A 25,177-nucleotide genomic window follows, 5' to 3' on the forward strand; every position below is an offset into this window, starting at 1 on the left:
AATTTAAAATGAGACCGTAGAGAAAAAGATTAGAAGGACTATTCATTCTCTGCCGTGCCTGTGTGGTCTGTCAGTTTTGATAAACACATTTTTATCTGCAATGAATTATTGTTTTAGAATGATCCTGGAGCTGTTGCTTGCTTCACCTTGAAGCACATGAAAATAAAATGTAAAAGCAGTGTTGTGAACGTGTTACACCCACGCACTAATTCTCAAAAACCAACAAATTGTTAACGTACTCGGAAAAGCCAGTGGACAGATCCAAAATGGAAGAGAAGGGGTACTAACCTGACGGTTTGCACGATATATCCTTCAAGAGACTTTCTCACGAACCATGATGCCAAAAAAAAAAAAAAAAAAAAAAAAGACGGGATGTGACTAGGCGACTGATGTACACCGCAAAATCTCTCACTTAACGACGTCCTCGACACCTGAGACTCGGCGAGGGCGTGCTACCGACTCCAATGTCGACAGCCTAATCTGATTGATGGCTACCTTTCCCTTCATGATTTACTTATTTATTTAATTATATATCTATTTGTTTGTTTATTCGTCGCTTGAAGAGGGCATTTTCTTTGTTATCTCTGCTTTCGGAGTGTAATTTAGCTTCATCATTCGCAATGATTTATGGGCTATGTCCTTTTTTTTAACCCTAGCCTCTTAGGGTGTTTCTCACATTACTCTTCCTTCTCGTTGTCTCTAGATCCTTTTTTTATTTGCTTTTGTCATTAGAGACTTCGGAAGATGGTTCTGTCTAAATTATATTCAGCATCTTTATCATTTATTTTCGCTTTCTGCGATGATGACTGTAATAAGAGATTCCAGTGCCTCCTACGAATGTCGGTGTGGACAATACCGGAGTGTCTTTGAAGAAAAGCAAATCTCGCCTTCAGTAGAACAAAGGATGATAATGTACAAAAAGAAAAGTTACTATTGTGTGTAATCTTCCTGATAGTTGGCACCTGAGAACTATTAAAAGCCTTTAAGTTTTAAAAAAAATGTGGATCTCAGGCAAACGATCTATCTTTCTTTCCTACTATCTTACTTTCTCTCAGCCTTTCGATTTTGGTAAAGCTGATCTAAGCCATAATTTTTTTCTTTATTTCTACAGGCTTTGAATTGTGAAAGATGTGTATCTCATTCAGACGACATTTCTTCTTCTTTTTCTTTTCTTTATTTCCTTACAAACCAAGATTCCTGTCATGCTTGTTCCTTTTAAGCCTCGTTACAGTCGTCTCGGCTCATTCATCATGAAAGCCATGGAGCTCACTGACAGATCTGGTGCCTGTGTTTTGCTAGGGATGCCAGAAGGTTTTCTCGTTGAGACAGCCAATGCCTACAATGAGCAAGCTTGCCAGCCATCGTCTAGACAGTTTTGCGGGCAAACCATTTTTTGTCTCATCTAGTTACTGTGAAAAACGCAAAGCCATAGGAGAGGGAGAGAGAGAAAGAAGGAAATAAGAAGAGTGGGGAGGAAATGATTCATAAAGCCGCTAAGGTGTTAGTTCAATGTTGTCCCTAGACTTAGGGGTGTCTAAACACAAGTTTATATGCTCTTTGGCAAGAGTCAGAAATCCTAGTTGTTGCCAGCGTGGATGCCATGGACTGGAGTTCACCCTGAACAGTTGTAATCTGTAAGTGCATCTGTATAAACATCAAGATTTTGTGCACTCTTTGCCTGACATAAAAACACCTTCGAACTGCCACACTTGTGCCATTGTGCTTTAAAAAATGTTGGCACAGATGAGCTATTTCTACTCCTGAAATTGTTTATCTCGAACCTAAAAAAAATGTAAAAAAATTATTTAAAATGAATGAAGGGTCGGGGTTATTGTTTAAATAAACACTTGTCTGGAATTAATCGCTTCAAGTGGACAATGAGCCGAGCTTTCAGCCAGGGAAGGACTTTTTGAGTTAAATAATAATTTCGGTTGTAAAGGTGGACAAACGATCTGATGTTTCGCACTTACAGTTTATTTTAAAATCAGGAATGCAGCAATCAAGTGTACATAAATATTGTTTGATGAAAAAAAATATACCGTTACCGTTAGCTCTGAGTTTCTGTCCAGGAGGAGAAGGCAGTACAGTTGCTTGGTAACGCTGTGTGTACTTTGTAATAGACATCCGGGTGTTTTGCATCCTGCGTAATGGATGTACACAGCTGCAAGACCTCCTTCACTGCCACCGGCGCGAAAACGAGTTGACCTTGATCTCCTTTTACTTGTAGAAAACAATTTTGAAAGATTTAAACTTATCAATGTTGATCAGCTTCTATTAATAGACCTCGGTCTAAGTTTGTGTTTGTGTAGGTTTTTTTTTTTCTTACTTTAGCCTTTCGTCACCCTTTATCATTTTATTACCAGTGGCGGTAAATACTTTGCGAGCGAGATGATTTAGAGATAAAAACCAATTGGAATTTATCAGCCCTGGAGCTGGAGGCAATCAAAAGTGATATTGGTCTTGATGCCAAGCGGCTGGAACGCCCCTACCGGTGTTTTCCAACTTTTGGAACTACTCCACGTGGCGTTTTTGCTACTGACGCTTACAACAGTGTCAGGTAAACATCAAGGCTTTGTGAAATCGGAAGTCATCAGTTTAAACCAAATGTAACCCTCGGTAATGCTCGAAAAAATTAAACTGTGAATATTTGCGCTCTTTGCTGGATGGACTTGTCCATGTGGTTTAATGTGCATGGCAGGTAGTTCCCCAAACTTTTGAGGCCATTGTTAGACATGGCTATTTTTTTAAAATTCTTCTTCCATCTTCTTTCTCAAACTCCCAGTTTCTTTTGCCATGCCTTGAAAATACTTACATAACCATTCAAGGCTAGGTCGGGGTAAAGTAAAAATCTTGATGGCAATAAAGACTGGTATAGGGCCAATAGTTGCATTATGGAAGCTGGAATGGCGGCATCCACCCAGCCATGTGTTGGATGTAGGAAATAAATGTTTCCACTGAACCGCTAAAACGTGTTTTCTTTTCTTAAAAAGACCTTGCTGATGAGCATCCCACAGGAACCAAAAAACACCTCAAGCAGCGTGAAACGACGTGCTGACGCTGGTTTACATAAACAACATCAACAGCCAGTCGACGTGTTTGTGGTGTTAAACGGGATGTTGAAATCGCGATGGCTGTCTGCACTGGCTGGGATGGTGGACAGCCTGACAGCTCCACATGTTTACAGCCATTTGGCCAGACAAGTCAAAACGACAACAATGCTGCAAGTGGAATTTCTGACATTATCAGGCGCGCCAACTCCGGGCCTCGCACGAGGTGAAGACAGAACCTTCTGCACTCAATGGGAGTCATTGCACCTGGACCAACTTCCAATCCCAGCATGCACTTTTTTTGCTTGTCTTCTGATCCATCTTTCATTTCCTCACTACTGTATTGTCCTCGGTTTTATTGTTGGTCGGATTCTTCAAAGATGCCGTGTCTGCATCACTGTATCTTCTTTCATGTGTCTGTTGGTGAGTGTGTTCTTTGAATCATATCCATGCAAGCAATCTCACAACAACAACAAAAAGAATCAACAGCGGCGTAAAACCTCCAGTTTAAAATTTATGTTCTTCCCACTCCTTCCTGTTGGAGCCTGTGATGTGGAGCTGTGAGTCGTACAGAGATGCTGGAATGCGTTCCACAAGGAAGCTGCAGGCCCGCAGTAATTTAACAGACTTGCGCTCGACATGTAGAAAACAGGTTTAGTCTCGTTAGAGCTCTGCCGTGTGCTTTGAATCAAAAGCCGTTACGGTTGTTTTAGCGAATACTTCCTAACGGCTTTTATGTTTGTGCAACCTCGGGGGGCTGATCGCCATGAAAGGGGCTTGAAAGACGATGATTCCTCGACTCTGCTAGGCGTAAAACGATGATCCCCCCCTCCTGGGGATGTTTTTAACCTTCCTTTTGACTGTCCCGCTCCACAGGCGTATATTTTTTTAAGTTTCAATCGATGTTTTGCTTTCCGCTCTTTGATGACCAGGACAGGTCGGTCCTCTATCCGTTATCCGGGCCTCGAATCAAAATGAAATGTAGCTTGTTTTTCTTTACTGATTTTTATTAGCGTTATTGTAATAAACCAGAAGTTATGTTACCCACCCACCCCAAAAAGACAGGAAGACATAAAAGATGTAAAAAGATTCAAACTAATACATTCCTGTAGAACGAAATCTTAACGTTTTTGTTTTGGTTTTTGTTTTTTTTTTTTTGTTTTTTTTTGTGAAAAAGGATTTTCTTGTTGGGAAGTAATTCCTTTCTGTTGTATATCTATATTTGCTTATGATTTTACATGTGTTCGTATACTGCAAAAGAGAATGAAAGAGGGAAGAAAGAAGTGTTTTACGTTCAGCTATCAAGTAGCCGCACCTATAGCTTCCACGTGCAGAGAATAAAGAGCGCGAGCAGATCAGAATCCGAACTTGGACAGTCGAGCTCCCACACTGATAGAGAGGGAAAAAGAAAGAGAAACAGAGTAAGAGGGGAAAGGGAAGCTAAGTATTGTATACGCATGCGTGCGGGCGCATGAGCTAGAGTGAATTTTGCTCCCATGCTTTTGTGTCCGTACACAGAACCGCAAGTCGTGGTGAGAGCTGAAGAAGCACGGACAGCAAGAAGGAGAGAAGAATTTACATTGCAATTTAGACGAACTTTTTTTTCCCCCTCGTCTCCCCTTCAGCTCGCGATAACAGCTGCGCATGCGCGCTTGTTTTCGCAAGAAACAGCGGGAACCAACATCTCGCCATGTCCCCATAAACATGGGGAGACTATTCCGCTGGACCACATCCCGGTTGGTAATCTCCCCTTATCAGCATGCGCGGACCCTCAAGACGTCACATATCGTACTGATTTTATGCCGCTTGAAATTCAAATTAGCAAGAGTGAGTGGAAAACGGATTTGACCATCAGGCACTCCTGGAGTCAGGGGTCTGCGCTTGAATAGACGAGGGCGCAAGACGAGGGAACACGCGGTCCTTAAAAATAATTGCGGGAGGTAACGAGTTATAAGGCGAAATGAAATGTTCGCCCGCTGCCGATCGTCTGACGATTCTGAAAAGTTTCGGTGGGGCCAGAGGGTACATTTCTGCGATAAATTTCGTCCCTTTTTTCCTCGACTGAATCTAGGCGATTTTGTGTGCATGAGCAGTAAGAGAGGCTGGGGTTGAGGAGGAGGTTGGTTGGTGGGGGGAGGAATCTCGGCTGTTGGTGAATGCAGGCTTTCTAAACACCGCGGTTACGTTAAAAGACTAAAGCATGGAAAGGGGAGAGAGTGAAAGAAAGAAGAAGGGAGGGTCTCGTGCTCTGCTACAGATCCATCGAGTTAATTTCGTCTTATCATGGCCCAGACTTGACTCATGCCCGAGGACTCACCGAGGACCGCTCTGCTAATGGAAGATGGAGAGAAGCTTCCGGCTGAGCCACCGCGAACGTACACGTAACGTTCCCGTTTCATGGCGGACTGTTTGCGCCCCGGGCTGTTAGTCAGAGATGAGATCTGTGAACAAGCGAGCCGCGCGGTTTGAAATCCATTAACTAATTATCGTGATGCAGTGATAGACAGTGATGGGACCAGCTCTCTGTCTGCGGGAATTACGGCTTCAGTGCTAGAGCGGGAGGTGAGACGTAGAGTTGTAGACAGCACACCACGTAGACGTAACGTTAGAGAACGTTAGAGTGAAGCGTGAGTTGCAATGTTGAACTAAATGGTAAATGTAAGGATAACTTCTAGAGTAATCTTAGAATTATGTATACCGTTGATTAAAAGGGTGACATGTTAGTTACTGATGTCCTGTTGGAGTAGCAAGTGTAAGCTTGGCGATGTAAGTATAAACAAATTAGAGTTGTTTGGTAATTGTGGAATGTTAGGTGTAGCATTAGTAGATATGACATTAGTGCGAACGTGAGATATTATAAGTGTAATATTAGAGTTGTAGGTGTGACATGAATGTGGCAGATGTGATGTTAGAGTGGTGTGTTAACCTTAGCGCCGTAGACATAACGTGAAAGTGGAATATTGACATCTCAACGGCAGAAGACGATAAAATCGTTAAAACTCCTTCTGCTTTCTCCGCATAAAAAGTATAAAAGGAGTAATTTTTTGGAGAAAGATGAAGAATCGTTTTTTTAAAGATTTTAATTCATCATTATTCTTGTTCGTCTTCTTATCCCTGCGGACCACTCTGCTCGTCGCACCTGCACTACAACTTTTCCGTCTCGATGTCCTGTGTGGTGTCAGGATCACAATGTGAAACTCTATCATTTATGTGCATGTACATCTGTTCAGTGGCTCTACATCACATGAACCGTTCATAGATTGCTTTATTCGATTTATCCTGTTCTCTTCATGTTTGTTTGTGGGGTTTGTGGAGGGGTGGAGTGTGCGGGGTTACTACCTGCCTATATCACACCTACATCGCCACTTTGATTATCCACCTTTGCTTTGCCAAGAACGAGAACGCGCTCTCTCTCTCTCTCTCTTTCCTTCACAATACCATCTCTTCTTATTTATATCCTTTGTAACTTCAGTAGCCTTGTTGTTAAATGCATTTCTTTCGATTATTTGTAGGAGGGTTGTTGCAAAGAGGAACACTATCCTATCACGCGCTTTTCCTATTTCTCTCTGTCCTTGCCTCATTTATCTGTGTGTGTGTGGGAGAGATGAGTGAGTTGGATTAAATGTCCAAAGCCCTAAGGGAAGAGAGGCTGCCTGTGTTTGCTTTCTTTGCACTCCACCATACAAAGAGATCACATCAGTGCAGACCATCGTCCCTGCCGCGGGCAGCCAATTCAACAAGAACATTGTCATTTGGTATCACTTTGATGTCCTGTGACCTGTAGGCAGGTGTATCAGGACAAAAGCCTGTAGAAATTTATTATAGGCAATATCATCAATAGCAGACTTCACACTCTTTTGCCATTTTACAACAGTTGAATGAACATGATCTTCTGAAGGATAAACACAGTTTGCACCGGCCAGTGTCTCAAACAATCGATGAATTTTTTTTTTCAAAGAGTGGATAATCTTTTCAAGCACTTAACCTTTTCTTTCAGGACCTCCATCCTCCACTTTTCCACCGGATCGAAGCTTGCCCTGCTTTAACCCTTCCACTTTTACGCTCGAACGCTCGCGTCGTGTAAAGCGGGGAGCGAGGCGGTGCTTATCCGCCTAAATGAATTAAGAGTTGTCTCTGTTCTTCTGCGAGTGACGTCCCGTGGCGGGACGCGGCGCATCTGTTTGAGCTGGAAGCTGGCTGGGGACTCACTGGATTAGTCCCGGACTCGCGAGGGGAAAAAGTGGATCAGGGCTGGGCCTTCAGGTGCCGTGTCGATTGTTGTGCCAACCCTGAAGACTTTTTTTTTCTAAAAGACTTTCCCCTTCCTTTAACCCCCACTCTCCTACATCCTCTTTTGCGATGACGTCTCTAGTTTCAAAGATTCGTCCCTCCTAGCCCCAACCCAACTCCTTTTCTGTTTTCATCGAGCATCTGAAATCCCTGCTGTGTCACACTTCTAAGGCCCCTTGTCCTCAAGGAACCTCGCCGCCTCTCTGCAAGTCTGTCTGGTCTGATTGGCTAGTTCTCTAGATACGAATCTCCCTGTTGCCAGCAGATTCAATATAGATGACACATAATTAAATATTTTGTCGTTGATATAGGTTTCACAATCGTTTTGAAATAAATGTGTGTGTAGGAAGGACGATATCTATATTTTTAGTCCGTTTGTCAGCATTGACAGTTGAAAGTTGACACAACGTAGTATTAAACATCAGATAATCGTTGTCCGACAGCTTGCCATTGATGACAAATGACAAATGGCCAACTTTATGAATCCCAGCTAGCAGTTTGTTCAAGTATGCTTAGCTACGAAAGGAAGAGACCAGAGCAAGTGTTAGTTACAAGATAAGGCACTTAGGAGTGAATAAGAAAAAAATGAATATTTAGGTGGCTCGATTGAATAGGTTCTGGTTACATGCAATTCTTTAGTTTGCAAAATACAACTGAACATAAACAAGCTTAAAATACGAGGAAATCAACCATCTGTTTTTACTGACACTGGCTTTCGTTACCTATCCCATATCACATTCTGTAAGAGTATATCACATTCCTGGCTGTCTTTGTTTTTAAATATATTCATCTATTCCATTAGCTATTCCATCCTTTCTTATTTATTCAGTGTGAGACGGCAACTGGCTGCCATTGCCCACTCGCTGTTTCTTGTTTACATTTTTTTTGTCTGTTTGCTCGTTGACACAGTTGTGTTAAAACATTAGATCGTCTTACTTTTCATTTTGGCGTTTTTCTTATTATTTTATTGTTCTTTCGTCTTTCGCGACTCATGTGCGCATGGAGGAAATCCGCAGACAGACAAGACTGTAAGCATCTCTTGGCTTTACGATTTGCGAGAACTTTGTTCATAGAGAAACTTGCATCCTCTTGTCGAGAGACAGCGCCGTCTGGTGGAAGAATCAATAGCAGAGCTAGACTGCTTAAGTGCAGGAGACGATAGGTCTTGCCTCTCCAACTTCTTTGCCACCGGCGTCAAGGACACAGATATAGTAAAAGCTCTTTTAACGGAAAGATAATGTACAGCTGCCGGTTAACCTTTACACAGAGAAATAAATACGAAAACAGAGTAGAACCGGATTAAACAAAAGGAAAGATCACAATGCGAGACGAAAGAAAATGTTGGTCCATGAAGGACAGGGACCATAAACCAGTAATTCTTCACAATGAAACCTTCAAGTACACAGGAGGCAGGGTTCCGCCTTTTTCTTTACATTTACTTATTTTTTTTCTTTGCCAGTATTTTCAATAGCTTAACACCACTACCACTCATCTTACATCGCCATATTTACTACTCCACTCTTTCTCTGCTCATTGTGCTTCTCCTGTTTCTTTCGATGAAAGAGTGCTTTAGGGTCACTACAGCCCTTTTTTTCTTTCTCTCTTTCTGTCACTCACTCCCTTTCCCAGTCCTTTTATCTCCTCATTCCTTTTAACACCAAGACCAAAGCTTCTCAACCACAATTAGAAGCTGCGCGTAGAAAACATGGACGCAGAAGATGAGCGTCCAACCTTTGTCGACTAGCGGCGGGTTCCAGTTTTCTGAGGACAATGGTTCTGTTCCAGTCTCTGAGCCCCAGCCGCCAGCCTCTACTTAAGGACACGCGCAGTTCCGCGTCATCGGACGTCAGTGGCTCCAGCAGCGGCAATGACGTCACGAGCCAGACACGGTTAGCGGCCTTGAAGGTGCAGCAGACTCTGCTCCAGCGCGCCCTGTCCGTCGAAGACAAGCTTCCGGATCCGGTGAGGACTGGTGTGGGCAAGATGTCAGTCTGGCAGGCTCTTTGTCTTTCTTCTGTCAGGATTAGATGGTCGAAGTTGTGTGAGAGTTCTGCCATCTAGTGGTGTGGGAAATAACGGGAAATGCTGATGTGCGGGACTTAGGGGAGACAATCGTGTTCATAGTCATAATCACATGCAGTGAACATAGTCTCTTTAACTCATTCGAGCTAGAACTCTCAATTAGGGACTCACATCTACATACTGTCGTTTGATACTTAAATGTATGTTGCACTAAAGCTATTAACGGTGGAAATATAAAGCAAACATAATATAAAAATATGACTTGAAATCATTCCCAGATAACGGCTAAATATTATTTAAATATTTGTCACTTAGGAGATAATGTATCTAGCGTAGTATTCAAAATATCCTTTACACACATGATGACTGTAAATGCTTGATACCAGGAACATCCATTCCAGCAGATAATGCCAGTAATGATCACAGATAATACAGATGTGAATGCCTAGTATCCCGATCCCATCATGCAATTGGCTTCTAAAACTGTTTTCTTGTCAAGCTCTTAGCACGAAGCTGAAGTCTCGATCACCCCGCCACAGTGATTGTGGAATGGGAGCAGGAACGCGTCTAGCCATTCCAAATCCACATATCGATGGTCAAAGGGAAATAATTCTTGCTCGGAAGTAATCTCCTGACCAAAATTTCGAATTTCGTACCGTTTTTATTATGAACAAAAAATTATGGCTGGTCGTCAACTGTTCACCAACCTGCGTTTGGGATGTAAAATAATGATCCTATCAGGCATTGTGAACAATTTCTTTGCCAATACGAACATTCTTTTTATCTCTTCACATACATACAAGCTTACAAGCACCACACACACACACGGAAGTGATCCAGACTGATTCAATTTTTCTCTCCCTTCCTCCCTTTTTTCTTCATTCCGCCTCCTCCACACCTTTTCTTGAATCGCTTTTCTCCCCTTCACGACATCTCTTGCCGATTAAGACAGCGGCAGGCCGTGGTAATGTCCATCTTTCTCTCCCCTGCCCTTGATGCCCACTGAGCATTACGCGCTTCCAAGCTCGACGCCCAAGTGCTAATGGGAAAAAATAATTACTTCCCTTTTCCGAGAGCCTCCATAGAAAATGCCCGGGTCTGAATCATCTCCAAGTGAGAAGAAGTGGGGGTTGTGAGGATGGAGGGGGGAATTCGCTCTCAGATTTATATCTGGCACATATGAAGACGATCGTTAGGCATATCTTTGACGAGCATCAGCCTTTCATTTCTTTTTGTGAACAATTATGAATATGATTTAGTGATGGTAGAGCTATTTATAGATGGTTGTGTTTGGTTGTAGCTTTTTTTCCTTAATTTTTTAGGATGATTTTTGTGGGAGGAATGATTTTTGTAGGAATACTGGTCTTTGATCACATTTATGAAGGATTTTTATGTCGCTGTTCTGAATCATGATATTATTTGAATAGAGTCTATGCACAGACCGGCTTGGCTACATTTTATTCTTCTTCATCCTGTGCTACATTCTCTAGCCGCAGGTAAATAATCTTCGTTATTCTTTCGAAATGGCTGCTAAGGTAGCATCAGCAGACATTCGCCAAGTATTCCGTACATGATCCGTGTAAATTCATGGTGTTGCCAATTCGTCATCATCAGACATTTCACGACTTTGCCAACTCGTGACGTCATCAGCACCAAAGTCACGACTTTGCCAACGGTTTATTTTATGTCGCAAATTCCTGATGCCGTTTTCTTCTTTTTTGTGCGGCATCAATGCTTGTTTATCTCCAGTTCTCTTTAATGTTGCCGCCAATAATCCGCGAATGTTTTGGCTGTTTCAGAATTTTTACTCAGACTTCACGACTTCGGCTCGTGTAAAGGTTCGTGTAATGCAATCCATTCCACGTTTATTCCGATCTTTAACATTCTAATGTTTTCCTCTCTAAATCATCGAAACCTATTGTTGTCAATGTTACAAAACTATGGACACTGTAATGCAGTATATTAAAGTCGAGCTGAGTTTAGTTCATCCATAGTGGAGAAACAAATTCGCTGTTTGACATCGTAGTACATAATTATTTTAAAAATTTGTAATGTTGTACCAGTTCTCATCCAAAGGCGTCATTGTGGTAAATTGTAAGAGTTCTGGGAACGAGGTGGTCCTGTTCGTTCGTCATTTTGAATTTTGCAATCATTGTTCCACGCTAATACCACGAAGACTGTTGCTGTCACAGAATCACCATTTAAATTTAGGTGGTAATAAAGGAAGACAAAACGTGAATAAATTTGTAAATTAAGAAAAGAAAAGCAAGTGTTTAACAAATGTTTCCTTTTATCCTAACGAGATTTTCGCGTGTCTGCTTATTCTTTCCTTTTTTATACTCTCCTTCTTTGCTTTCCCCTTCTTCAGACAGAATTCTCGTGCACTAGTCAGGGCCTTAAACAAAGATACTTTGCGTGTTTCTGGGTTTATTGGCGAGGTGAGGTCACGGCCCAATTCTGGGCTTTTCATGCTGTGACAACCCCGACTTCCCCCTGCAGCATCTTCATTCTCCAGCGTCGTCTCGAGAAGTTACTGTTGCTATGGAGATGCATTTGTCCTCCTTAGTGACTCTTTAAGCTTACATGCCCTTAGGCCGTGACTGAGATGGAGTAAGAACTTTATTTTGTAAGGACTATGGTTTAGAAGGTCAAAAAGTTTTCAAGGCGCAGGAAGTTTCCAGGACAGAGTGTAAAGAAAGCAGGAAGAGAAGAAAGGAGAGTCGAGATGCGAGAGTATGGTTTGCGAGAACTAGTAAAACACACGTGCATACACATACGCATTTAAGAATACAAATGTTCATAGAAAAAAGCATGCACACACTTTTTAATCAAATACAATCGCCTAGGGGATGAGGGAAGACCTTATAAACTAAAAACACGGCGCATAGTATTGTATGATATGATATAGAAACAATAATTATATCCGTGGTTCTGCTCTTCCGACTGTATATTATCCCATACAAATATTTTTTTATATTTCAGCCATATATGATCTGTCTTGCTAAGCATTAATGATTCATATTGTAGATAAAGTCTTCAAAGATTGCATTGATGTAAAGTCCTTGAAGATTTAGACTATTTTCTTTGGAAACATTTTGTTGTTTATACAACAACTGAAGAACAGTCAAGGAAAAGCCAGAATCCTTTGAAGATGTGTTTCTGGATTTTTTTTCAAAAATATTTGTTTGTTGTGTTTCTTTCAAATGGGAGCAATGACATCTTCTCACTGCGTCCATTTGAAGATGGAGAGGAAAGGGGTTTAACAGTTTAGAAGCTCTGTAGGAATATGTAATCCTCGGTGAGGTTCCCCTATGGAGCCATCTGCAGCTCGCGCTGGTAGTTGTACTGTCTGCCCCCAAAAGAAATCGTTCACTGGAAAAAAAAGTAATGGAAGTGTGAAATTTTGGTAATGTTATTAGTGTTGCTTGTTGTTTCAGGGTCTAAAGGCTAATCATTTGGACAAGCCTGCCATGGACGAAATGCTGAGCAGTTCCTCCAGAGAGACAAATGGAACCGACAGCGGACGAGGTGGAAGTGAAGATGATAGTCAGACAGTAGAGTCTGTCCGGTCTGAAACTGGTGAGCATTTGATGATATTCCTAATGCTTGTGATGATGTTGATGATGATAATTAGGAGAAGGAGGGTAGTCGTCGTGGTGTACAGACTGGTCCACTTGTAATATTAAATTTTACTGCTTGCTTAAATCCATGTTTCACACTAACTTTTACGAACGACATTAATAAATACAAAAGTTTATTGATTCATCAGTTCCTAATATGACTTGTCTGAATGTCTTCTATTGTCTCTGTTCGCCTATAAGCCCATACACCATCTACATTATTCGTAAAATTTCAAGAACAGTAAGAAGTGGGATGACATAAGACCCAATAAAAGTTAATTTGTTATTAATGTCTTCTCGATTGGAGAAGCCATTATTTTTAGGGACATCGGACCCAGCATGGATCTGTTTCTGAGCTGCTCAGTATTTTTTATCCTTCTCTTGTCGACAGAGTCCGGGTTTTCCAGCTTCCTGGCCATGCCGGTCAAGGATGGGTGGCGACATGTTGGGACAGACGACTACAAGAACGCCCCTCCATCAAACGCCAAGCCTCCGGGGGATCAGTCCTCCCAGCTGCACACCTACGGCAACGTGGGCAAGATGGCGCCACAGCCTGCCATCCGAATGCCAGACCGGCCTTATGCAAACAGCCTGAGTGACCTCGACCAGAGGAAGCCGGGATACGAGGGGACACCGGAAGCGCCCGGGTCCTTGAAGACCTTCCGGTCCTACACGCCCAAGAGGCCTGTCCGTACCGTGCACTTTGACCAGGATAGCACCAAAGGTTACGGGAGCCTCAACTGCAATAACAACACCAACACCACAACCAGTATCACCAACAATAACAACAACAGCAACGGCAACTATCAGCCCAATGCCAAACAGACTCTGCACGCGCCGGGCACGGCTGCCAGCAAGTCACGTGAGCCGCGGTTCCAGCCCCAGTTCCAGTCGTCCAGATTACGATCGAATCCCAGCTACCCGCAAGGCCCGGCTGGTGACGTTGTGAGCAACGGTACCCAGGGTGGCAACTGCGTCGGCTTGGGAGGTGGGAACTGGGGTGGAAGCAGTGGCCTTGGAAGTGATGGATATCATCATCAAAATTCTCCGGGTGCTGACCCGACACGTCACCATGGAGATTTAGCCTTTTACGGTACAGGGCGCCGTGATGTGGGCGTGGACAGTCTAAACGACAGCGCGGACACTGGTGACGAGGGGAACACTACCACGACCTCGGGGAGTTACGCAGTGGACCAAGACGAAGTCATCCAGGAACTGCAGAGCGACATCTTTGTGTGACCGTTTCCGCCAGTTCTCGTTTGGCATGTGACCTTAATGGCGTCCAGCGAGAGAAATCGCAGTCTATCGTGTTTCTGATTTAGCTCTATGCTTGCTCTTCACCTGGCATACACACTTATCCGAGACTTAACTGGGGTCTGCACATGGCCTGCAGCCTTTTGACCCTTGACACAGAGAGGGAAACTTTGTGAGTTGGGTTGTTTTTTTTTTCCACAGTGCTTTGTGGAACTGATTTGTGACAACATGCTTAAAGCTTCGTGTACTTCCGTTTAGGGAAAAGGAAACTAGAACTGTTGTGCAATGTGAACTTGCTTCTTGCTTGTCTACAATCTGCAGTGTGCCGCTGGTTTCTGGTCTATGTTCCTTGCCTCCACAGGCCAAGATCAGTAGTGCTTGTGAAATCTTATGCCCCATGAATGGAGAGAGTGGGAGAGAATGAATGTGTCTGCGGAAAGTAAAGAAACAGATTGAATCAGAAAAGAAAGAAAATTACCAAAATTGAGACACCTAAACGCCCCTAAATACCTTCCACCACCGCCAACTCCCACCCCATATACATTATTTACTTGACAACAATAGCAATGTAAACACAAAAGAGAAGATAGAAAACTCTAGTAATGAATAAAAGTTCATAAGAACGAATACATGCAACAAGAAAAATATATTCTTTAAATAACAGTTTTTTTCGTTGTAAGTTTGTTGATCTTAACACTATCAAGACGAAGCAAAACAAGACAAAACAATTACCTGTTACTTTACCTGAGGGCTTACCTCAGCGCCGGTATACACGTCTATACACTTGTTCTCCTTGTAAAAACATGCATTTGAACTCGAACTTGCATTTGCCCTTTAAGAACAAATATTATTCAAGACAACATTTCTTACCATCTAGCTTTCATCGGTTTTCCTCCCCAATCAACCCTTGCAAGAAAGAAGGACAGACAACATCAGAGGGATCGCAGGGGCTTTGGGCGACTCGCCACACCCTCCGGAAGATTTTTCAAGCTCGCTTGGAGCTGTGAATAGAAACAAGCCCCTTGCCTCGCCCATGGTCGATAGAAAGAAGAAACTGGATCGTCTGCAAGACGACAGGGAGGTAGCAAAGCCACCGTTACCCGAGTCTTGATAGGTCATGAGTATAATGAACATGTAAGGCTGCCTGGAAGTCTTCTCAATAATAGTAGCTACCTCCGTCTCCTGCATAGAGGATGTACACCAGATCATTTACAAGGTATAGGGCAGTAACTGTGCGTTTTGGATGTAACACACTCACACACACACGCCTGTAGGAGTGGTTCATTGTGACTGACCTTTCGTTGGGATGCTGTGTGTTTTGCGATGATGGCTGCCTGTCGGTTGGAAGCGGAGCGTGACATTTTCAGAGCAAACGTTGACTGAAGGGAGTTTTAAAAGTCAAAGCAGGGTGATAAGAAAATATCAACAAAAGAATGTGAGAGAGATGTATATTCATATAAGATAGAGAAAGGAATGTACTTGTACATCTTGTAGCCTTTGTTCGGTTAATACAAAACCACATAGTGTCTAGTTGATGAGAAAACCGCTATGTCTTGGTGTGGGTCATGAATGCATGGCTTCCAACACACACACAGAGAATAAAAGGCTGGAATCTCAAAGACCGTTCCAAACTGGTGTCTGAGAACATACTCTGTGATTTCGTGTCTCTGGCGAGGTATGAAAGCACAGGGTATGAAACTCTTGCATTAGAACAAAAGAGTTATTTGAACTTCCAGGTCTGATCTCATTAACCTTTGCTTGTCATGACACCCGGAGTCAGCTGGACACTAATGCGGTTTCACACTCAAACCATTCGTTCCTATTTGCATGCGTATTTTATATTATTTAGGTCTCGTTTGCTATCTGGAAGTGATAGTGAGCAAGTAGTTATGCGGATTATTGTTGTAAAAAAACCCAGCGACAAGCACTTTGTACCTACCATGAAGTTCCTGAACTGATGTTGAAGTCGTTAGTACAGGTAGTCGGGGGCCACGGTTTCTGGGTAAAACAATGGTAAAATATCTACATTTCTGTGAAGTTTCCAATGCAGTTTGATCGTTATGACGGACAGTGGAAGGAAAACAACATCCAAGAAAAAAACAGCCAAGACTGAACTGTGTTGCGGTGTGATGTATGTGTGTGTGTGTTTGTTTGTGTGAAAACTTTTCACAAATCCAATGATTGGCTGGACATTATTTTGCGGAGATTTGTGACTTACATGAGATTTCATTGTGGCGATGTTAAGTTGTTAATTTTTTTTTGACAAGCATTTATTTACGTTCTCTATTGTATCATTTGTAAACAATCATTTTGAGTTAATTATGCCGTGCAAGACCTGAGAGACACGCGAGGTTTCACTCAAAAACCTACCAGCAGCTTACGTCACTAACCGTTTGATCGCTAATATGTTCAGCTTTAACAAAGGCCTCTTTGAACTTGTTTTTGTTTTTACATGCTGTTATTTTTTTCAAAGTCAGTTTTGAACTTCAATAAAACTTTTTTAAAAGATGACTCCTACTTGAAAAGCCCAGTTTCCGACAACCTGCGAGGAGGTCTCCTCGTAGAACAAAGGTGTCGGATGGCGGCCGTTGCCCACAAAAACTTTCATGCATCGTGCATGCGAAGCTGACATAAGTTATTGCCATGTCCTCATCTTGGGATCACATCTTAAGGACATATGTGCCACGTGATCCAAATATGACAAAGTATCCGACCTTTTTGATTGATTGATTTATTAATTTGTTAGATGTCCTAATTTTAATATTTTCATTTACATATACCACAGTCTTTAAATTTTTTAATCCTTGCGGGGTTTTTGTTTGTTTGTTATTGGTAATGAAGAAAAACAAAGGCTAGCAAGTTTCATTGCGTGCAGCACTATTCAGATATTCTGTTTCTTCAAAGGAAGATCCACCTAGAGAAAAGTGTTCGCCTCGTTGTTAGGCAGGTAATAATCAAGGCGGACATCTCACACCAGGGCGGCGCCTCGACTCTGCCACTTCGCACCACATTCTTCATTAATATGTATAAGTGTGTATGCGTGCAAGTCAGTAAAGTTCTCTTTTTATTATTATCATTTTTTTTAACTTGTCCCTCCCAGCGTGTATTATACATGTGTTATTTGCTGAACACCCCAAGTGCTTTCGTTTCATTAGTCTGCAGGGATCGAGTTTTTTCAACTTTATTTTATACACGATGAAGACGCCGTCTAAATTCGTGAGAACTATCGTGGCATTCAGGTGCTTGTCCAGAATTATTATATTGTTTACATTATCCCCTTTTTTGTATTTATCGAGTCAATGAAGACTTGGAATTATAAAGATGATTTTAAAATAGAATTAACTTTCCTTCTTTTGTCATCATTTTGCAATTCCTTCATCAAACTCACTTGAATTTGAAATTATTTTATATTTTACAACAATTTTTTGCATTGATTTCTTCATGACATAATTCAGTCAAGTGAATTTTTATCAAAAAAAAATTACGAAAGAAAATGATCAGATTTTAAAGATGCACTTTTTTTTTGCACGTGCATCAAGAAATGTTCTCAATACCCTCGCCTTTACACTTGCCTTCGCGGAGATTTGCCGGAGAGACAAGTCGGGTACATCCTGCTTCAGTTGATGACACACGATAGAGACGGACTTCAAGAAAACAATTTTTTGTCTTTGTTTTTCTTCTTTTTCTCATGAGCGCCGCAGCTCCATTGCGTTGTTTTTGTTGATATCTTGTCCTTGCCAAAAACAAGTCATGTAGCTATTGTTTCTGGTATGTTTTTAATATGACGATTTTCCTGTACATATTAAATAATAATTGAGTGTTGTGCGGCAGCTTCGTCAAAAAGGTGATGTGTGTTTGTTGTCGGACCTGCTGTCCGCTCTGCTTCATACTGCCAACAGTTTCCGTTCGAATCTAAAGGAATTATATGATCAGGGTTGTGCAGTTGTGGTCAATTTACTCCAAAAAAAATTGCGGTCGCACTAGTTGAATATTGGTTGTTTTTATATTTTTTCTTTCTTTTTGTTTGTTTGTTTCTTTTTGTGACGTGTGTAATCGTTGTACATTGTAAAAATGTACTTCTTCAGTTATCTGTCTATCAATTTATGTCTGTCCTGCTAGCTAGATATCTGGCATGTTAAAAATAAATATAAAATTAATATTAAAATCGAGCTCGCACCTGTTTATTTAAAGCAGTTGGAACAATTGACAGGTTTTGATTTTAGAATTTTTGTCTTGTTTATCGCCAAGACTACAGAACATTTGACAATTATGTATACAAATTTTAGTAATACCGGCATGTACTTCAGATGCAGATGTCCAAGCAGTTTTGATAGTTTTATTTACTGGTATCTTCTTTAAAATGCTTTAATATCATTTGATGGCTTTACTGTCAGGAATGGGTTGAAGTGGATGTAAAGGAACGATGGATCCTCAATGTTCGTATTGCCCTACCCCTCCAGCAGATTGAGTTACCCCCTTGTGTCGGTGCAAAATGGTGTTTGGTGTCTTGTCTCACCAGCTGCACATATCAGTGGTGTTCTGGTCACAATCACCTGCACACCTGCGCACCTGCGCACCTGGCCACCTACGCCTCGTCAGCCAACCATTTTGTTGCGTACCTGAGCTTAGACGGCATTATCTAAACCATGGTTTTAATATCACTCCTACATATTCCCCGTCCTTTCCCCTGGGCACAGTTACTGAACTCAGCTAAAGGATAGCTCAAAATATTAAATTACAAAATTGGCATTATAAAACAAATTGTGTAGGCTATAATGGCATTGTCATTAGCGAAGAGAAGATTACGGAAAATGTGCAGCAATCATAAAACAGACGTTTCGAAGATTTTTTTTATCATGAACATCTTTTTTTAACAAAAAAAGAAATTATTTATAGCACAAGATGTCATCTTCACAATATTACTGATATAGCACAGGTATTGTCGTATTGTTATATGATGTTAGATAATGTTTTTCACTGCGAACATTGTAACCCAAATTCTGTAATGATGGCTGACTGTAATTTTTTTTACAGTTTGTAACATTCAGTCTCGTGCTCTCAGCCATCGAGTTTTGGTTTGGCTGTAGCAGCTATGCTGGAAAAATGTCTTTCAAATTTTCATTATAGTAATTTTGTTTTTACTGTGTTTGTGATTTGGTTTATGTTTTTCTTTTTAATCTGGCAGCATTTCGAAACCATCTTCGCTATTATTCTTTCTGTCAACACAAAAAATATACAGAAGGATGTTCAGTCTCCTGACACCAATTAAGGTTCAGAGAAACAGACATCAACTTAAAGATTGATATTGGTTATTTGATAATTTGAGACGTTTACCATATATAAAAATGTCAATAAACAATTAACCGAAGTATTATTTAAAAATAATACTTTACACTTTGAAGTGTTCAACTTTCGTTTAATATATCAAATTGAACTTCAAAACTCAGTGCGAAAAAAGAGTAAACAATGCTTTAAAATTATTTTCATGAAAGATGCATCTTTGCTTTTGGGTCCATTTACTTTTTCATTTTGCTACGCACTAAAAATTTTGAGTTGAGGCACCCCAAAACTATGAATTATTCATAAACAATATTTTATTTTGCGATGTTTTAGTCTAAGCATTTGCAAAATCCTTGAACTGCATGATACCCGAGATGCTTTCAAAAAACCAGCCAGATGACTGCCGGAGGATGTAAGTTCTAAGTAGAAAGGGATGTTTTTTTGCTGGTGAATATTTTGCTGTCATGATCAGGAAATTTACAAATGTTGTTTGTAGAGACTAATTCAACAGCCGCTGCTAAAGGTCGCGTGGGCGAGTGTACTGTACCATGCGCGTCTGTCTTTCATCTCTTGTCAACATTTCCATACTTTTATGTGTGAAATAAATTCGACTTGCTGACCGACCCTTTGCCTCCCTCGTTCATGTCAAACGTGTGTGTGTGTGTGTAAGGGGGTGGGGATGAGTGTGTTGGGTGTTCTTTTGCAAGAGTTCAAGTAGGTGTACATACGATAAAACTAAAGCGATCAGGTTTTTATCTTATTCTGTAATTTAAAATTATTCTTCCTACCTCATTTTGCATTACAGTGATACCTCGGTTCTCGAACATAATTCGTTCCGGGAGGACGGTCGAGAACCAAATTGTTCGAGAACCGAAGCAATGAAACCCATAGGAAATAATGGAAACTGGATTAATTCGTTCCAAGCCCCAGAAAATGCCTATTTACTGGCCTAATTTGTATATAATATGTAGAAAAACATGAGCTCAACAAGAAATAAGAAATAAAAGTGTATTTATTAAAACAAAAAAAAAATAAATAAAATGTACTGTACAGTACAGTAAATTGTGTTTCATTTACTGTACCTCTACCAAACTTTATGGCAGGAGGGAATGAATGTGGAGGGAGGAGGGAAGGGGATGGTTATTGTATTGAAGGGGAGTCCTCTTCAATAAAAACAGAGGGTAACTGCTCTTCGGGTGTTTCTGTTCTCTGTATCTTTTGCTGAGGAGAATCAGAATCTTGCTCTGCAGTTGCTTGTCTGATTTCTTCAAGGAAGAATTTGTCAATTGTTTGCTGTTTTTTTCTCCTTTGCAAAATTTTGCGGAAAGTGGACATAACATTGTCATTAAAAATGTTAACTGCTCTATTTGCTACCACTTTATCAGGGTGATGTTGTTCAACAAAATTTGCGATTTCTGCCCAATTTGCACACATTTCATGACTCTCTCCACAAAAACGTGACTCTCTCTCTCTCTGCACTCACACTGATGACGCAAGCAAGGCGCGCTGGGCTGAATCAGAGATCTGTAGGTCCCTACAGATCTCTGGCTGAATGAACGCCATTCGGCTCAACTCGGCTCATCTCGGACGTTCGGATGTTCGAGTTCCAAATATTTGTTCGGATTCCAAGACAAAATTTTCTCGAATTTCCTGGTCGAATACCGATTTGGTCGAAAACCAAGGCGTTCGAGAACCGAGGTATCACTGTATTTGATTTGCTCGTTCTCTTTTTCTCTCTCTCTCTCTCTTCTCTGACCTGTCTCCCTGTATCTCTGTCTGACGACATATTAGACCGTTGAAGATTTAGGTGTTAGAAAATCGGAGAAGTCAGTAGAAAGAACAGGTCAATGCTGAGGATAAACTTCCGCAGGTCAAACAAGCTGTAAACAGTTTTGCTGCCTCGAGTCATCAAGAAGTTTACCTACATTTCCCATGATTCATCTCGCTGTCGACAAGACAAACAGAAAAGAGACTGAGATGAAAATGGCGTCCTGGAAGAAAGGACTGTTAGTCAACGGACCACTTGAAGCTGTAGAAGTGAAAGAAAATGTCATGATCGAGAAACACAGACCAGAACATCATTACGATTAAGACTAGTGAAATTCCAAAATCAAAATGAGAAAAAGATTAAAATTCAAAGAAATCCAGAGCTAGTCCCCGGTAAGGTGAAGGAATATCAAAGGTAACAGAAATAAAACACGTTTGGCTCAAAGTGTGTGTTGATATGATATAATTGTATCAGTCTTCCGCACAAAAATCTGAATAAACCTTGACAGAGAATTTTTCTATTAAACTTACGTAACAGGGTACTTCGTACGAACCAATAGAATCAAAGTTGTATCGAGAATGGCTGGTGAAAAAGAACTAATGAAATCGTGGAACCTTTGACCAAGCTTCCTTTGGCATGGCAATGCTACAAAAAAAAAGCTGCTCATCTAACACATCAGCAACCACCCCCCTCCTTTCATCAACATCCCCCATATCCACAACCCTCCAAGATCCCCTATCCCCCACAATAAAAAATCACCGCGAAGTTAATGTACTCGCCCTTCCAAAATCAACAACACATCTGCTACTTCAACACGTCCACCAGCTCGATGTGAATAAACCATAAGAAATGTCTAATTTAACATTATTACTGCATTGCAAGTCTTTATATACATTTCTCTGTATTCATTCTGCTCTCTCTCTCTCATCTGCTCTTGTTCTGTCTTGGTAACCCCAAAAAGAAAGTGGAAAAAAAAAAGAATCGCGTCAAAGTTTTCTTTTTCTTACTAGAAAATTTAAAGTAGAAAACGAATCACTTTCTTGAGATGAAACCAGCTAGCATTTTTAAAAAACTAATATTCAAGTCCCTTCTGCGTCCGACAAAGCAAATCAACATTAATAAGAAAGGATTTGTCAATCATGGCTTTCCCTAGCAATTCAATCCCTGTTCATTAGAAAGTATAAGCTAATTGTTTCTTTGTCTGACAAACCAAACGGAAACCCCGCTTCATATGAAGGGGGTGTCTGACAGCTACTTCCTTCACTCTCACCCCCTTTTGAAAGAGTCAGGTTAGGTCAACGTGGAAAAGCATGCTACGTACGCACCGCAGTCTAGAGAGTGCGCCTCTGACCTCTGACCTCTGGTCCTGTCTTTGTAACCACTCGGCTTGCCGTTTTCCCATAAGCCTCTCCAAACTGCAAAAGTCAGGAACAAGATTTTCGCCTAGGTGACTTGACAGGAAACAAGCTCCAAACTGCTCAGTGGTATCCTTGAAGTGGCTGTCATGTCACGCACCATATTCCCTGTCTGGGTGAGTGATAACTTATAATCGAAAGACAAATTTAGCCAATGATATCAAATCCTACAGGAAACAAAATATATCATGAATGTGAAAAAACAAGCTTTTAGAAAAAAACCCCAGATAGATAAGGATGTTTGACAGAAAAAGCATGTGTATATTTGTAGTTTGTAGTAGTAACCTAACACTTGTATATTAGTAGTTTATTGTAGTAACCTAACACTTGTATATTTGTAGTTTATTCTAGTGACCTAACACTAAGGCGCATCAGCAGTTGGAAAGTTCGCTAGGTAAGGGGAGGTAACCACAGGCTTAAACTTTGACATCGGCTGCAGCAGTTGTAGTTCTTACCATGCATTTTTCAATGCGCACAAATATGAGTATATGCGTCAAACTGAATTATTTTCACAGACAAAACAAAATTCTCCAGAAAATGACTTGCACCGCAAGACAGCCCAAAATCTGAGCATTTCAAGAACTTTTTACAGAAATGTTTTATGTTCGCTAGAACATGTCCGACGTTCAGCACAGAGTCATAAATATAAGGGAGAGAAACAGAACATTTTGAATGCTTCTTGGAAGAGACCGATGCAAGCTTTGTGTATAGAAATAAATGACAGGGGGACTTTGTCATAAGCATTTTTCGTTCATAAACGCACCCTCTCTCACTCACACACACACACTGACATACATACGCCAACATTTACACACACAAACACGCGCGCACACACATGAACACTCATCAACACAGAGGCGCACGCACTCACTCATTCACTAACACACACACACATACACATGTATTCATGCCCTTCTTCACGTTTCACGGTGTGTGAGCACGGTCTGTACTGACATTATCAACAGTTAACTAAGGTGACGATGGCCGGGTGTCTGCCTGCATGTTGACGCCACCGACGCGTGCTGTACGCGGCAAGCAGACGGCACGTGACAGCACGTGCGCCAGGTGCGTTACATCACTTGTCTCGTGCTTCGTGCGTTTTTCTCGCAACAGATGCTGATGTTTACATCACAGCGAGTCGTTCCCTCTAATTAACTTTTGTCCTATCTTACCACTCCTCGCAAAAGATCAACACACTTAACACACGTCTGCAGCAATGCTTCCACCCCTCTTCCCGTATTTACACCCAGCCTCCGTAGGAGATAACCGTTGTAAAGAATTTTGTTTAGTGTTATAAATTAAATAGATGTGTTAACTAAAAACGAATGTGACTATCTGGCTCTGGCACTGTTTATCCACAGCTGTGAATTGCACACTGCAACGACAGACCGGTCTATTATTGTATGAAGGAAAGGAACCGTGTGTATTTTCTTAAGGTGATTACGAATTGAGTAATTAGGGAATTAACGAGAACAGTCTAACATGAAGTAAATAACCAGAAACATAGCAGTAGAAAGTAAACAAGAACACTTGAAGAAGGCACTGAGCCTTTCTGTTAATGGGAAACGTAAAGTGCATGAGAAAACATGTTTGTGAATCTTAAAACTGTTGTAAGGAAGTAAAATTTAAAAATTTTAAAAAAAATCACTTTTCTGCCTTTTAGATGTTTTGCACAAGCGCATACGAAAAATCTTATTTGAAACAATTTTAGTTAAAAAGTTCTAAAATAGTGTTATGCACTGTTTTTATAAAATTGATTATCTAAACAGACTTAAAGCCTAAAATGTTAAAAATAAAAAAGGCGCTCCTTTATTTTTGAAAGGGTGGAGATCATTTATTTTCCTCCTTGCTTTATTTTCCTCAGAAGGTCAGGTGAATTTTGCATTTGAATTTTGCAGCTGAATCAATGGGAGAAGTATGCAGAGACCCTTCAGGCCAACTCGACCACATCCAAGAGACGACCATGAGGGTGGGACGACTCGACCACTACCTTGACGGAAGAAATTCTTTTGTAACAATATCATGGCAATGAATGCGAGAACATTTTGTAATAAAGTATAGTTGTCGAATGAAACATTTAACTCACGCTGATCAGTGAACATTCAAAGCGTCTCTAACTACATTTTATTGTCTTTAACTCGCGGTTCTGCTTTCAGCAATAGTCGTTACTCTATCTTCCATAGTCCTAGCGATGTCGGTTTGTCAAATTTCAAACTGTAGAAATAACTATTCGTAGTTATTTCATCATCGGGTCTCTTGTTTGCTTGAAAACACTCTGAGTTCTTCTTCTGATTTTGATCACCATGGTCACCACAGCAGTTTTAAAATTAGAAGAGGAAATCTTTCTTAAACAGACTGAAGCGCTTCTTAAAAGCACTAAGAACACATTTCAGTTTCCTAAAAGCGCTTTTAAATTTGCTTTTAGGAAACAGATTTCAGTTTCAACCAGTGCAACCGAGCAGAGGGCGTGTAAGTAGAGTA

At 41.0% G+C, this 25,177-nt stretch overlaps 1 protein-coding gene across 1 annotated transcript in view; it reads left to right on the forward strand.

Moving 5' to 3' along the window:
• The window catches only part of LOC112577104 (protocadherin gamma-C5-like), a 47,752-nt gene extending 27,615 nt beyond the window's left edge, over nucleotides 1-20,137 (forward strand). Inside the window, 3 exon segments of the mRNA XM_025260053.1 lie at nucleotides 9,123-9,299; nucleotides 12,797-12,938; nucleotides 13,371-20,137. Of these exon segments, the coding sequence (XP_025115838.1) occupies nucleotides 9,123-9,299; nucleotides 12,797-12,938; nucleotides 13,371-14,218 (1,167 nt within the window). The 3' untranslated portion in view covers nucleotides 14,219-20,137.
• Nucleotides 20,138-25,177: the final 5,040 nt, after the last annotated feature.

Source organism: Pomacea canaliculata, linkage group LG12 (assembly GCF_003073045.1).
Source record: "Pomacea canaliculata isolate SZHN2017 linkage group LG12, ASM307304v1, whole genome shotgun sequence".
NCBI classification, from domain to species: Eukaryota; Metazoa; Mollusca; class Gastropoda; order Architaenioglossa; family Ampullariidae; genus Pomacea; species Pomacea canaliculata.